This window comes from Sturnus vulgaris, chromosome 6, assembly GCF_052056855.1.
Source record: "Sturnus vulgaris isolate bStuVul1 chromosome 6, bStuVul1.hap1, whole genome shotgun sequence".
NCBI classification, from domain to species: domain Eukaryota; kingdom Metazoa; phylum Chordata; class Aves; order Passeriformes; family Sturnidae; genus Sturnus; species Sturnus vulgaris.
In genome coordinates this window covers 15,440,824-15,456,607 of record NC_142248.1, presented here as the reverse complement: position 1 = coordinate 15,456,607, position 15,784 = coordinate 15,440,824, and the positions used below count along the sequence as shown (strand labels likewise).

The following is a 15,784-nucleotide window of genomic DNA, read 5'->3' as shown; positions in this document are numbered from 1 at the left end:
GCAAGAGACACGCACAGCACCACTAAAACCCGTGCCCTTTAAAACTCATACTCCATAAAGAGAGGAAGCAATCAATGAATTATCAACATGTGCAAACCGCAGCACCTCTGGCGTCATCGGGATTAAGGAAAGACGCCTGGCGAGGAACAAGCGAGGCAACGCAGCGGCGGCACTGCCCGGCGGGCGGCCCGGCGAGAGCGAGCGGAGCCGGCAGAGCCGCCCCTCGGCACAGGCCCCTCCCGCGGGAGGCCGGTCGGGCCGGGCCCCGCCTGCCCGGCATGGCGGAGGAGCGGCGGTTCCGCTCGGCCTCGGGGGTGCCGATCGCTCTGCGGTGCCGCCAGCACAGCGCGTCCTGCCGGGAGCTGGCGGTGCGCGGCCCCCGCCTGCAGCTGCGCTCGCTCAGCGCCGCCACCTCCGCCGTCTGGCTGGCGGCCTACGGGCTCTTCGCAATCAGCGAGGTACCGGCCCCGCCGCCGCCCTCGGGCCGCTCCGCCGCTCGGGCCCGGCGCGGCTGCGCCCCTCAGCCCGTGTCCCGCTCTCGCCCCGGGGGAGTCCTGCGGGCTGGGTGGCCGCGCGTGTCCCCGGAGCGGCCTTGGCTAGCGGCGCCCGGGGCGTGGAGGGCGGCCGGAGCCCCTGGGAAGGCGCTCAGCGCCACTCCGGGGCATCCCCCGCGCCCCGAACGCCGAGCTGATGGGTGTGCGCTGGCAAAGGGAGAGATGTGCCAGCCTGAGGGCCGCGGGCTGCCACCTGCTTGGCCCGGTGGCTTCTCGAGTGCCTTTGTTGGTTTGTAGCCTCTTGACAGATAGGGTACATGTATGTCTGGGTGCTGAGTGATGCCTGGCACATGCTTGTTAGTCCAACTAACACGTGCTCGCTTGGAGAGATGGGTTGTGAGAATCTGGAATTAAGGAGGAATTGAAGAAGGTGAATGATTGTTAATATCCAAAAGGAATTTTTCTGAGTGACTCAGCATTACACCATGGACGTCATCACTTTTCACAGCTGAGGCAGAAAGATGTTTGCAGTACAGATTTCAAAAGCTGCCGATTTCTAAACTAATGCTTTTGGATTTATAAAAAACTGGACCCAGACCAGTTATGTCCAGACTGAAGTCAGTAGCTTGAACAAAGAAGCTGGTCACTGTGACCCATGCTTTGACTGTGACACATCAGTTTTTTTCAGTAGTCTTTCCTAAGAAATCAAGATAGAGATTGTGTTATGAGTTGTCAGGAGTCAGATAGGAAAAGATGATTCGTGTTCAAGTTTCATTTTTTACGAAAGCATATGCCAGAGTTAGTGGTTACCACCCACTGCCCTCCTGCTTGCCTTTATACCTGCTCTTGCAGTCTGCATGCAAGTGACTGCAGTTGTTCCTTTTGCCAGGAAATCAGGTCTGAAAGTGTCTCTCTCTTTTTGTGGATTTCAGTGTCTGTAGTTCATGACTGTCTTTTTTCCCCTGTCATAACAAACTTTTGGAGGAGTCCTGTGTACTTTCTGAAGCCATGGCTTCTTTAGCTCACATGGTGGTACAGGCCCAGCTTGAGTGGTAGGGCTGTGCAGTTCTCTTTCTTTAGGAAGTGTCAATTATAATTCTCATTCATGGGTAGGTGGTCTGGAGTTCTCTAAAACATGTCCTAGAAACAGGTTGTAGGCTATGGACCTTTAGGATTTATTGCCAGGTCTTCAGGTGACTTACTGGTGACTGTAGTGTCATCAGTTCAATCCCAGTGCAGTCGCAAGACTGCAGCATGCAAAATACATTGATCCTTAGACAAAGTACAGGATAAAGCAGATTTTCTTTGGATTGGCATTTCTGGCAAAAGGACGGTGAGGTTTGAACAAATACAGACTGGAAGTTCAAAATAAGAAAACCATGGGCAGTGTTTATGCTGAAGGATGGTTCCTCTGCTCTGAGAATCCACCCTTGGTTCCTGTAAACATTTCACAACACTTCGTTGTCAGTGACATCATCTTTGTAGTAGTTGGTATTATACACTCTCATTGATATAACTGGCTTGTTTGGGTTGAGATTTCTGCATTGACCTTGGAAGGGAATAGAATTTTCTTGCTGTTTGTAGTTTCAGCTCCTAATTGTTCTAGTGTGTACTACAAAAACTGATTTAAACCTCATTACATATATATCAACCAGCTAGGTGAATAAAAGGACTCCACCTAAGTAAAAATGCTTTGCACCTGTAGCTTAAACACACAATTTACTGTGCAATTGTACTTTCTCTAAAGCTATGTGAAAGTAAGACCAGAGCTCTATCTTTTCTTGGCTTGTGTTACAGAACAGCATGGTGCTTTCTGCTGCCATCTTCATCACGCTGATTGGCCTGATCATATACCTGCACTTCGTGAAGATTGACCAGGAGTCCCTCTTGGTCATTGGCTCACTCGGCATCCAGGTGACTTCATCCTATGCCTCAGGGAAAGAGAGCACAACCTTCATTGAAATGGGTCAAGTGAAGGATGTCGTTATCAATGAAGCCATCCATATGGTAATCATACAAAGTCTTGTCTTCTTGTGTCTGGGCACACTCACATCCAGTGCATTTTCATGAGCATGATTTGCCAGAGTAATTAAACACAGCACCATCCATAGCTTTACTGACATCAGGAGCTTTAGTTCAGATTTTTCTCCTTATTCTGTCATCTCTCTGATTTAAAGGAGAGCTCAAACAAATAACCTCAAAAAGCTAAACCTATCCCTTGGATAATGCCACTGGCATTGAGATAGTGAGTTTAATCCTTTGTGTTATGCTGTTCTTACAAGTCCTGATGCCCAGCTCCTGTGTAGTCAAGATGGAGATGAGAAGCTAAGACAATACAAACGATGGTTTTTCCTACTGCCAGGGTTTTCTGCAAAGCTCCTGTAGAAAAGCAGATCTTACCCTTTTAGCATATATATATTCTTCTCAGATTAAAAACTTAGTAGAAAAAAACAGGTAAATTATTCCTGTATTGAGTGAAAGCTATCGATAAAAATTTGTAGACTTGACTGTGACCTGGCAGGATTTGCCTTCAGCCCAGTGAGTTGAAACAGATCCTATTTCTGTGCTAACTCCAGTGATATTTGTCTGTTTGTCTTGTAGCAAAAAGTCATCTACTACCTGTGTATCCTTCTCCGGGACCCTGAAGATCCTCAGGGAGTATCTGAGGTTGTGCCACTCTTTCAGGTGAGTTTGACTGAATGGTGGAGATATCCAGATTGTGGTCTGTGTGTGTGCACCAGTTGTCTAAGCATATTTTAATTCCACTACAGGTAGCCTTGACAGTTGCCTTTCCCTGGCTGGGCTGTCAGGGTGGGTGGCTTTTGAAGTCTCACAGAACTACGGATGGGTTTTTTCATTTGCTCTCCATTCAAACAATAGAGAGTTGTGTCAGTCTGAACCCAGCCAGGAGTTTGCATGAACTAAAAGTCTTTGGCTCATACAGGGTGCTGCGGACTTGTAGAGCTTTCTGTGCAGTCCTGTGCTCAGGGTTACCACCATAACTCTGGCACTGTGCTGCAGTTGATTTTTCTCTCAGCTCTGTGTACCAGAATTCATAAAACCTCCTTGGCATTGGGATGACTTCCCCTGCCTGACTTGCTGACAAGGATCACAGAACAAGCCATGACCAATTTGCTTAATGTATAATAACTTGTTTGTGTTGCCGTTACCTCGTCTCCCCTCTCTCTTCTCTTGCTAACATGTTCTGACTGTTCCTAATCTCATTTTTGGAATGGATTTGTATGTGTTCATGCCTAACACAACAATACCCTTATCCTTGAGGGCTAGTAAGCAGTATGGATGTACCTCACTTCTTAGATTGCTGAGCTGTACAGCCCTCTGTCCTTAATTCACCTGCTGCTGGTGACTGTTTTGTAATCACTTCAGCTAAAAACTAAATAGTCTATTCCGTTGATACTTGCTGCTAACTCAGTCCCACAATCGTAAAGATGTTCAGTATCAGTAATATAAATTAGATATTTCTCGACAAGGGGAAAAGTAGATTTGCTGGAAATCAACAGCTACTAAATTCCAGATAGCTGCATTCAAGTACCTGATTTTAATTAGGTATGCTCCTTTCCAGGTTCAAAGGGTCTGCCTGGCATCTGTATTGTTTCTCTCTTCTTTTTTTTTTGACCATTCAACTCTGAACAGTTTTATTTTCATGGAAATAGCTTAGTACCAGTAGAATTGACTCCAGCAGCAAAGGAGGTACGGAATTCTTCCATTTTGAAATTCAGTATCTGTCTGTAATTATTTTAACATGCAAGTTAGTATGTTAGTTTTGAAGGAGCAATGATTAGTAACTTTATTGTGGCTCCTTCATTGTGTTTCTCTAAGTTATATCAGCCTTCAAAAACACAAGTTCCCGTGTCACTCAGCCCAGGAGCCTTACTGCCCTGAATTGACCTTTTGTTCTCTTAAGCAACTCTTGCAAGGAGGCATTTGATGGACTTTACACAGTAATGCTGTTTTGGGAGCTCAAAAGTTGTAGGATCATAGGGACTGGGGAACTGTGAAACTTTCACTTCCTTTCTGGTTTTAATCTGGCCCAGGTTAGAATTGATGAAAAATCATTGTACTTTGACCACTGTTTGCTGTTTGGGTAAAATTAATCCATGTTTCAGTTCAGAGCCTGATACTCTGTTGTTTGACTTGTAGAGCTCCAAGCCACGACTGGACTGCTTGATAGAAGTGTACAAAAGTTGTCAAGAGATCCTGGAGCAGAGGAAGACAGCTCCACAATCAAGTGAAATAAAATAGCTGAAAAAAAAGGCAACAAACTTTCAGCAGAAGCCAGAGGTTCACATGGAAAAGCAAGCAAAACTCCCCCATGAGCAGAACTTTTTAGGCTCGTACAGGAAAGGTTTTTTCTTGCATCTCCAGAAAAGAATTATGAGGAAATAGGGCAAAAGGAGACAAGAAAATGCATCACTTTTTTACTCTTTTGTGTATCTGAAAATTATGCTAATATTATAAAATAACCTTGGCTGGACTGCCATAAGAGTATGCATTCTTTGGTTTTTATTTAACCCTTTGTTTGAAAAACACACTCTAAATACCAAAGCTGATGTGTTGGCTCAGATAATAACTTCCTGATCACAGGAGAATTTCAGGACAAAACCAGAAAATGAAACTGTTACGTTCAGTTATGTTTAATGAAATAAACATAAGAGATCTGAAGACTGACTTCTTCAGTGATCTGCTTGAAAGAGTCCCATGGGATGGGGCCCTAGAGGGAAGAGGGATCCAAGAAAGCTGATTGATAGTCAAGGATCATTTCTTCTAATATCAAGAACAGCCCATCCCAATGAGCAGGAGATAAAGCAGAAATGCCAGGAAGCCTGCATGGGTGAGCAAGCTGCTCCTGGCAACGCTTGAACACAAAAAAGAAGTAAACAGAAGGTGGAATTAGGGACAGGTGATTTGGGAGGAATGTAGCAACACTGTTCGAGATGCAGTTAGTAAAGCTAAAGCCCAGCTGGAGATGAATCAGTTGGTGATGAATCAGAAGGATGTCAAAGGCAACAAGAATGGTTTCAGTAAGTGCTTAACTATCAAAAGGAACACAGGGAAAATGTGAACCCATTGCTGAATGGGGCAGGGCACCTGCTGACACAGGGCACCAAAAAGATGTGGCATTTAAAGGGCCACATCAGTTACTCTGAGAATATGAGGCACATGTGTTGTTAAAAATTATTGTAATGACAACGTGCATAAAGTTTTATTGATCTGTGCTCTTGGTAGTAACTTAAGGTTGGGAAATTCTTCTTTGTTGATAAGTAAAAGTTACTGTAACACTAAACTGGTATTTTTCTCTCTATATTCCATGACTCCTTAGTAATATAAACAAAGTGACTGAAGTGTCAGAACAAGAGCTAAAGCCACAGATTGGCAGGAGCCTGCTTTTATGATTATTTTGCATAAAACGCTGTACCCTACTTGTCCACATAATCTATAAATGAACACTTGGCACCATACCATCATGCAATAAGGTAGAGATAAGGGCATTTGTGGTCTGAAAGACAGAGGATAGCTCATGTCACAGGAGTATTCTGGTTGTCCAAGTGAAAGGCAGCAGCTTGGGGATGTGCCATTGCCTTTTGTGTCAGAAAAGAAAAGATGTCTCAACAGAGTGTAGAGTGTCACGGGCTCAGGAGTCTGCTGGGAATGCTTACTATGCTGTAAAAATCCCTTTAAGTCCTCAGAATGTGCACTGAAGAAATTACCAAGAAGCTGTGTCACAGCAGGAAGTCTGAAAGATTGTTTCAGCAATCTTTTGAAAGAGTGAACATTCTTGGTGTAGTCCTCCACTTAAACTGACAGAGTAGCAGCAGAGAAAAACAAGGAATCAGTCTAGGGCAGGTTTGTACCAGCTATGGTTTGTGTCTGGATGCCAAACACAATCTATGTTCATTTTTGTTTACATCAAGAATATTTTGGCTTTTAAAATAGTTTATTTCATTTTGAGAATAATACACAATTAATGGTTATTAATTCATGAACTGCATTTTATTAAGAACAAACAGAAATCTCACAGCATCTTCCAGACAGCCTTTTACTTACACACAGCAGTTAGGAACACAAAGGCTTTTGTCATCTTATTCTATGCTGCATTAACAGTCATTGCCAAAAGCATTGATTAAAATAAAAAATTATTTTCTCTACCAAAGAATTATACAAAGTAGGTATCTACACAGGGTGGGGTGTTTGAAGACAGGTAAGCCATAAATAGGAGGGCTATGTGCATCCATCAGAGTGGGGTGGTCCCTGAAACACTCAAGTATTGGTGAATATTTTTAAGAAATAAGGAAGAAAGAAAGTTTTGTGTATCATGCTTCTCAATTTAAAGTGCAATTGTGGCAGAAAATAGTAAGTTTCAGGAGAGCTCCTGTTTATTTAACATCTTGGCTTCCTGTTTGCCCTGGTACAAGTCTCCTCAAGTCTCTGAGGACAGGAGTGTTAGCACTGTGAGGAAATACAGCCTGTGAACTGGAGATTTCTATGCCTTGAGCATCCCCAGCACTGATGATGACTCCAGCCCATTCTGAAGCAGCTTTGTTACTGGTGGCATACCAGAAGCAAACTGTCAAACAACTTCAGATACAGGAGAAATTGTCAGGCACAGGTCATAGAGTGAGGAGGACTAACAGTGTAATCAAACTGACATAGCTGTACTAAGACAATTGTGAGAGAGAGGGGAAATACAAACTACAATCGGAATATTTAGAAACTGGAAAAAAAATTACTAAATACCTTCTTAAAGTCCTTTTCGGCTCAGAAAGCTTCTACCCTTTTCTGTATCTTCAAGGGATGGTCTTTAAATTCATAACAAGTGGGTATATTACAGTATGTGCAAATCAGGTCACTGTTCATACAATCTTTTCCTGTCTTAGGTCTGCCATACTGCTTCTATAACTCACTATGGGATGATTTGGGGTTGAGTTTGTTTTGTTTGGTGGTTTGGGTTTTTCTGTTTTATATTACAAAGATGCTGATGAGGGATTGCTTAGAACAATTTTTGTCTGCCCCCTGCTCTTCTCTTTTAGTTTGTGGCTTTGCACCTATCATAAGCATGAAAGAAAACCTTGATGTATTAGCTCCCCTGTGTGCATTAGCTGGATGTGTCAAGGTTGGTGGCAGGTACTAGAAAATAAAAATACTGGTATGGTTGGTTTGTTTATTTGCAAATAACTGGCTTCTTAGTACTGACTTGCATCTAGTGGTTGGATGCACACTTCTAATTTGGGAAAGCTGCCCATGAATGCATAATTATTATGAAGTTGGACATGACACTTTTCAAAGTGCATTCTTCCTTAGCTTTTTTAGAATGCTTATCAAAATAGCTGAACTTAAGCTAAGTAGATTTAGATATTTTTTATGAAGAATTGCTATTTTTCTTGTATTTGTTTAAAATTCAATAACCTCATAATGAAGTCCCTTTGAAACAGATCAAAAAAATCAAACCTACCACCATTCTTTAGCAAAGTCAGAAGAGCATGAGTACACAGTTGCTGACTACCTCCTCCTTGCTTAGGGTACATGAAGGAAGCAGGAGTTTGAAAGAAGCAGCTCCTGTCAAGTCAGAATGGCAGAGCTTGTCTGGGAAGATCTGTCCTAGTTGCTGAAAGATAGAAAAAGTACAAAATTTGCTTGTCTTGTCTTCCTTTGTCTGAGACAATGTGCAGTTCCAAACACATCTACAGCAGTGGCCATCAGAAAGTCTTAGAAAGTGCTTGTCTGACAGTGGAGCATGTGACACACTGAGCCCTGCCCTGCAGCAGCAATCTAACGTTCATCTGTTGCATAGAACAGTGTCAGTTTCCGAAATGCATCAGTCCTGTAGGTGCCAGGGCATCCTCTGACACTGTTCCACACCCAGTTGTTCTCAGTACTCAACATGCAAAGACCCTAGGCTTCCATCTTTATTTAAAGTTGAAAATACTCTTAAGTACTGCTGAACTCTAATTCTATACTCCCTATTTCAGGTCTGAAATCACCCTTGACTTGCATCAGAATTATTCTTGTGAGTTTAATTCCTTTTCCTTCTCAGCAATGTCTTTCTTTTATGTCTGAGCAAGGACACAAAAGTTCCTGTCTTTTGAAAGCTGAAAATGGGAGGGTCAAAGACAATGTATGTACTTGTAAAGCAAAGCAGTACAGTAGGAGATGGAAGAATGAGTGCAGATGTAATGACTGGAGCACTGTGCAGGCAAATGGACCTGAGGATTGTATTTCGGATGGAATGTCATGGAAAGGAAACTCCTGCACAGTAGCCCAAATCAAGTTTTTTTGGTTTGGGGTTTTTTGTGGGGTTTATTTGGGTTTTTTTTTTTTTTTACGAGAAAGTCCACTGCCTCTACCTCTAAGGAACTTTGTCTATTATTATGGAAAAAGAATCAGAGCCTGCATTAATCTGTGAACCAAATCAGTTCATATGGAACAAGCCCTTAGAGCAGGGTGGGCCCCTTTGTGCTTCGGGGCACAGAAGGAAGAAAGCACCGATTTTCAGTCTCCCAGGGCTTCTTAGCAGGTGTTTTGCTTCTTGAGGGCTGTGTGGAAGACAGCAGTGAAGGAGTTGAACGGTAGTTAATGTAGCTGGCAATCAGAAGTGTTGCTTCAACGATCTGGGGAAAAGAGAAAATTATTAACTGTAGGTCAACTAGAGGTAAGGATGCCCTTTGATTTTTAGAATCTATTGACCTCATAGCTTTTGTAAATGGCTTTCTCCCATGGAATTGTTCTGTTTTAAAATGAAGCTCTGTCTTTGAGAGTTGAATAGAATAAGTCTCTTATTGAAAGGTTCCAGCTTACAAAGGATTTGTTGAATATATATATAGCTAGTGCAGCAGCCACAAGTACCAGTCCCCAGGGCTTGTACAAAACACCCAGCCGTGATGCTGCCAGCTGGAAAGAAACTCACTTTTCATTTGTAATTACCTTTGGAACTGCCATTGTGAAGAGGAGTTTTTCAGTGCTATTTTTTCCAGAACTTCTTTCTTTCATTTGACTGACTACAATCATGAAGTCATCTCGACAGCCTCCAAAGGTCAGCACAGAGGAGTATGAATAAGAGACCTTCAAATGCTGCAGACAGAGAGTTTGAAAAAGTCATAGTTCTGTAAAAAAGTCCAAATGAATACCTCAAACTAATATATTAGTTTATATTGCTACTGCCTGCAAGAACACCAGGTCTCCAGCAGTGAAGGGCAGTAGATGGCTCTATAGGTAATAGCTGGCAGAGAAAGCTCAAGTAAGAACTGCATTTTTAGTTTCTCCTGGTGTGCTCCATGCCTCACGACTTCACAGTACAGATTTTGTTCTATTCCAGATGGTGGTAGGAAAGCACACACCACTGAGAGTTTGCAAGATGTATGAACATGTTTGCTGTCCTATCTTACACTACAGCTGTAATTTTCCTTTGTCTATGGAGTGTTCAAACATGATACTGACTTCGCTCATCTCTGACTTTTAAAAACTAACCTGAAATGGATCCAGAAGTTAAAGACAAACTGCTAGTGACCTTCACTGGACTCAGGGGAATGTCCTTTGTGCTAGGTAAGGTATTCCTCTTAAACAAGTGTTCCTCAACATACCATTGTGTTATAATCCAGTATGCTGATACCATCTTCATTCACAGCTATCCAGACTGGACAGTCTTCCAACGAGGAAGGCAAAATAGGCTAGAGAGAAAGAAAATTATTAATTCAGGTATTTCTTGACCACCACAGAATGATGTTTCTGATATAAATGTTGAGATGTAAGGATAAAGTGAAGATGAGAAAAGATTCTAAAGGCTTACTGGTGTGATCTGGTTTGATTTTTAAGACAGTTTTCCCCGAAATTTGGAGTAACATTTTCAGATTTACACACACTTTTTGGAGTAGTGGCACAGAAGATACAAGCATTTTGAAATTAATTAGATGCCATCATCTAAGTGTGGTTAAAACTGAAGGAAATGCTAGGACAGAGCAACAGCATGGCAACTTTGCTCAGCATGTGTCTATACTGCTCCTATCTGTCAGGAAGGCAGTGAAACCTGCTGGTTTCTACATCAGTGCACCCAGCACCATCACATCAATGCAACTTTGTTACTTTGTTTCTTACAGAATGTTATAGCAAATGTGCATCAATTGTCTGTTGAAGATGACTTGTTATGGCTAATGACATTAAATCTTTCCTGGGAATCTGCTATTACATGGCTAATGCCATAGGCTTTGCTGTTTCACTGCTGAAAAGTTATAAAATACATTAATCATCAGGAGTACCAACATTATTTCACCTGTGGGTGGACCTATTCTATATTCTGATTCTTCAGTATACTCAATTACATATTCTGTCAGTAATCTCAAATACCAATAACCTCTTCTGACAGTAACCTTTTTTAGTCCTGAGAGTGGAAATAACTGTCTTTTGAAAACTTCTTGTGAGGTCCCTTTCATCATTAGACTTTTTTTTCTGTAAACTGAGCACCTTTGACTTCAAAACAAGAGATAGATAAGTAACCATGATGAAGACTTCCTTCAAGGTCCTACCACTGCAGCCTTGATGTCCAGGGAAATTCCTGCCTGAGAAAGCTTTGACAAGGCTTGTAAGGACAGGTAATAATCCTGATCAATTGACACAGCCAGGGAACCTTCAGTATTTATTTACTGAACACTAGCAGCCCCTAGTGGTTCGAATATACTTTTCTGCCTTATTTTTCAGCCTATATTGGTACCAGGGCTGCTCGTTCAGAAGAGAGTTGTTCAATTTTTTCCCTTTCTGAAGTAGAAGCATTTTCAACCCGTGTTACCAGAGACTGTAGGTATGTCTCTGCTCAGATAATTCACTCTTGGCAACAGAAAAAAAGTGTGCTCCAGTTACCTTAGCAGCAAATATTTTGGTTCCAAAGAGAGGCCATTTCCGGGCCACTGTCAAATAAATTCGAATGCATTCTGGTGGAGAGCATCCCTGCAGCACCATCCACTTTGTCGCCAGCCTGTCTGTCAGTTGCCTTTAGAAATCCAAGACACATTATTAGTACATTATTATATACTAATGTCTTCCAAGGAAAGATATGTAAAATTAGAACAGTTAATAAATGCACCTTTTTATTCCAAAAGGGCTGTTCTACACAGCACATACAGACAGGGATGTTAGCACTATCAGTTCTACAATCTGAATTTATTTTAGATCTCACCTTCCTCATACCTTGCCTATAGTATGCTCTATATGGAGTGGCAATATATATTAACTCACTCTTGATTTGGCTCACTAGGGAGGGTTTGGCAGCTACCTTGCTACATGCAGATGGAATTTGCTTCCAGGAGGTAACTGTGTTAGTTTCACCACTGCATCCCTAAGTGGCTTAGGATCTGTAGGAAGACCATTCTCTCACTTTAAATTAGATAGATCTGAGATCTGTTTCAACATCTGAATTTTGTACTTGAGATCTCTGTATTGTGTGTGAGAATTTCTAAGCCAGAACACAAAAAAACCCCTGCCAAAATAAGTCCTACCAGAATTACTGCAGCAACCCATATAAGCTGGCTTTATGGCTCATTGCACATGTTAGGCATCTGGATTCAATTGACACTTGGGGGAAGTAGAAAACGCAGAGAATTCATCTTAGGCTTGGGTTAGTTCATCAAAACTGAGATGCCTAATTTGGAAGGGAAAGTCCTAAACTTCTTGTCTATGGCAAAATTAGTTGGTGAGTTGGCTCTTTTTATATTGTTTTTTCTTTTAAGGGAATCTTTTCCTGACACTTTTGTTTGAGTTTCTACATCAAATAATCTTGACAGGGCTCCTTGAAACTTCTTAAATGTAAGACAATTTGGCAAGTAAAAGCTGATTTCAGTGCAAAGTATTGAAGAACCAACGGTTTACCTGAGCTGTTCAGGAGTAATATTTTGCTTGTAGTGTTTGGGGTAGAATTTATCTAAAACCTGGTGCAGAAGATGCTGCATTTTCATTTGTGATGCTCCCCCAGGACTTGAAGATCCTGGTCGGTCCAAATCCCCATATTCTACCTAAGACAACATTATAGTGCAACAGAAGTAGGAGGTTTTTAATGCACTCGAACATTCCATCAATTCCCATACTGACAACTACTGTGTTTATTAGTCATGCAAAAGGACACAGGCTGGGGAACACTGTCTACAGCATTAACCATAGTAAATGGATACAAAGGAGCAACCACTGAGGACACCACTACCCAAGGAATTATCTACTGATCCAAGAGTGGAGCATGATCTCAGCCATGTGAGGGGACACATCTGTATGAACAGCCAGGCTTTGGGGATTTCTTTTCAATTGGCCAATTAAAACAACAGCATATTTGTAAATAGTTTGAACCGTGCTCCCAGCTTCTTCACCTCAGTTTACGCTGCTTTAACAAATACAACATGCAGTTTCAGGGCAGTAAAAAACTATTATTATTCTGCTTATCATGCCAACAATCCACAATGTGTGTTTTATGTAGTAAAATACTAAATGCAAGCCTGGCAACTTAATGGAGGATTTTAGAAGAGTAAGAGGGTATTGGCAGTGCAAGAGGGGAAGTTTTTACTATTAATGGAATTCTAGTGGTGGTACTATTTCCGTATCTGTACTAAGGTACTAATTGGAGCAGGTCTGGTGATAGTCCAGCCTCATTCTGGTTTTGCCAGTATTTTTCTTGAGAAGAGAAGGAGAGGCACAGCTAGAGCAAATTTCCCTACAGCAAAAGGTGCTGTAACACGTGTATGCTACTCAGTGTATTTGTTACAGTACAGCTGATGGGTGTTTGTTAGATACATCACACTGTATGTTTGATGTGCTCTTGATGGAAAAGGGAGCTGCTCAGTCAAACAGGGTACAGCTGAGGGAGGACAAAAGAGAGGATTTCTGCCATACTCACTTGAGCCATTAGAGCCACCATTTCCAGAGCTAATTCCTTATTAACAGGAAATCTTCCATTGGCTATTTCATTGCTCACTTGGAAGGCCAGGAGCAACCGCTCACGGTCTGTCTCACCTTTGGCTTGGCTCCGAAAGTACAGTCTAAAAGTAGAGAGGATTGTGGAGGTAAAAAGATACTGTGAACTCGAAGTACAGCTGGGAACTCAAGGTGAGGCAAAATAAAAGTGTGTTTTGTTTTGGGCTTTTCTCCATTGATGGGGTACCAGACAGATTTGGAAGCTGAGGTGCTTCCCTTACGAACAAGATTTGAGTAAGGAGGCTCAAAACATGTTTCCCAGCTTTGGAAGCTATTTGGATTCTGTAAGCCAACCACTTCTAGACAGTGAACCTTTATTAAACACAGCTAAATCAGTGTCCATTCATCTCCATCAAGCACAGACAGGCAATATTTAAATTATGACCTTCTCTGCTTATCACAGAAAAGAGAACTACCTCTGCTCTACATGTACAGCCTTGTAGACTTGCCAGCTTGGATTTGACCTCTTACACTGAAGACTTACTAAAAAATGATTTAGCTTGCTTCAGCAGGAAATAGGAAACCAAATCAGCAGACTTTGTTTAAGGAAACATGCTTGTAAATCAAAGCATCCTATTGTTTTTTATTCCACTCACACTTGGATTTTTTTAATATGGTATAGCAAGATTACTAGTTGAGGTTGAAGACACCAACTTGGGGAATGCTTTCCATAACCATTCCTCATACTTACAGTCCACAACAATTAATTCACACATTAATTTCAAGCTGCCTCTATGGCTACAAATTCCACAATTCCACTACATAAGTATTCATTCCCATGGATCGGTTTATTTATTTTTATGTTACTTTGAGATTAACTACACTATTAGGACAGTATTGACCTTACAAATGTCTTATCAGAGTCCTTGGTGTTAGAACAGTCCAGCCTTGGAAAGACCTTATGAAAGCATCCTTGCTGTCTAGTCAATGCACATTCCAGCCCAACAAAATAATTCTGCAGAGTTTCACTCCTGAAGCAAATACAGCCTTCTGGGTCAAAAGCAATAACTTCTGCTTTCACCTCTATTATACCAACTGACAAAGTTGACAGAAATTTGTTTCCACCATTACAGTCAACAAAACCTTCGTATGTTCAATATTGAGCTCTCTGTTCAGTTTTGGGGCAGCCTTTGTTTCGCCTGCAAAGAGAATTCATTCCTTGTTCTCGTACAGCTCTTGATTTACTGTAATTCAGAATTCCTATCTGTATTATAAGTGATTAATTCGTTCCAATTTTTGATTTAGATCTTTGCTTTGTACTTCCCTTCTCTACCACCTTTCATCATCAAACTTTTAACATTTCTTTCTTTATAAAGTTTGGGCTCTGCTACTAGATATCTCTTCTACAGCTCATATAATTTAGAACATTGTTCTTGTATCTTTATCATCATTGTGACTGTTCACTTAATTGCAAGTTTCAACATACTTGTTTTCACTAGTGATTTTTCCTCTAGGTCTCACTTCCTCTCACCTAACACACATTCTTTAATTAAGTTTTAGGATCTAGGCAAGTGAAATTGTGCCAAGGATGCCTTATTGTGCTACAGCTAGTTGTTAACTCATTTTAAGTCTATTCTGCTGTTCCAAAGTGGTTTGGGTTTTACCCTTAGGCCATGTGCTTTTGTAAATGTATCATCCATAGGATTTAACTGAATCTTAGCTAAAATAGTTTTGGCACCAGTGATACTATAAATTACTGGTCATCTACACAGATATATGCAGTCTAGAATGTTTAATTAACAGCAGTAGTAAGGCCACCAAACAGAGGACAGTACCTGTTCTTATAGGTCAACTTTACAATTCTTGTGCCACCTTCATATTTCCCAGGATGCAATTCTTTTAAGGCTTGTTCCCATTTAGAAATTACATCACAGATCTTTAAAAAATATCAAGAAGAGAAGAGACACAAACTGAGATGAAATATATAGTCAAGGCTGGAGGGGAAAGTAAGTGAATAAAATAGTGTGAAACACAGAAAATAAACACTGGATCAGCATAAACACAGTTCAAAGTGACAAAACACCTCCTTTTTCTATTGCACAGTACGTAACAATTAAAGCATTACAACTGATAACTCCAGCTCTAACCTGCAGGGGGACACCTGAATTCTGGTCTGGTAATAACTCTCGTGGCTATGTCTACATTAGCAAGTAGCAAAGCTCAGGAGGAACTGATCTGCACATTCCTAAGCCTCCATACCCACACCAGTAGTCTGACCAAATGACCTGAAAGCCCACTACTATGCTGGATGACAACTTCCAGTTCATGTTTCATGTAAAAATCATCCATTTCATGCTCACAGGTTACTCCTTAATGTGAGTCAAAGCATG

General features: G+C 41.5%; 2 protein-coding genes across 3 annotated transcripts in view; one reads left to right on the top strand and one right to left on the bottom strand.

Moving 5' to 3' along the window:
- Positions 1-253: 253 nt before the first annotated feature.
- On the top strand, positions 254-5,799 carry PIGH (phosphatidylinositol glycan anchor biosynthesis class H). Its single transcript, XM_014869427.2, has 4 exons — positions 254-458; positions 2,292-2,501; positions 3,096-3,179; positions 4,656-5,799. The coding sequence occupies exons 1-4, from the start codon at positions 279-281 to the stop codon at positions 4,755-4,757; spliced, it is 576 nt and encodes a 191-aa protein (XP_014724913.1). The 5' UTR covers positions 254-278; the 3' UTR covers positions 4,758-5,799.
- The window catches only part of PLEKHH1 (pleckstrin homology, MyTH4 and FERM domain containing H1), a 50,630-nt gene continuing 38,934 nt past the window's right edge, over positions 4,089-15,784 (bottom strand). Inside the window, exons 23-29 of one of the 2 annotated variants that reach the window (XM_014869425.2) lie at positions 15,230-15,330; positions 13,378-13,519; positions 12,366-12,508; positions 11,361-11,490; positions 10,091-10,177; positions 9,435-9,581; positions 4,089-9,121 (exon numbers count right to left, since the gene is read on the bottom strand). In XM_014869425.2, the coding sequence (XP_014724911.2) occupies positions 8,945-9,121; positions 9,435-9,581; positions 10,091-10,177; positions 11,361-11,490; positions 12,366-12,508; positions 13,378-13,519; positions 15,230-15,330 (927 nt within the window). In that variant the 3' untranslated portion in view covers positions 4,089-8,944. Of the gene's footprint in view, positions 9,122-9,434; positions 9,582-9,977; positions 10,178-11,360; positions 11,491-12,365; positions 12,509-13,377; positions 13,520-15,229; positions 15,331-15,784 lie in introns of those variants that run through there. The other variant, XR_015804462.1, reaches the window with a different exon arrangement.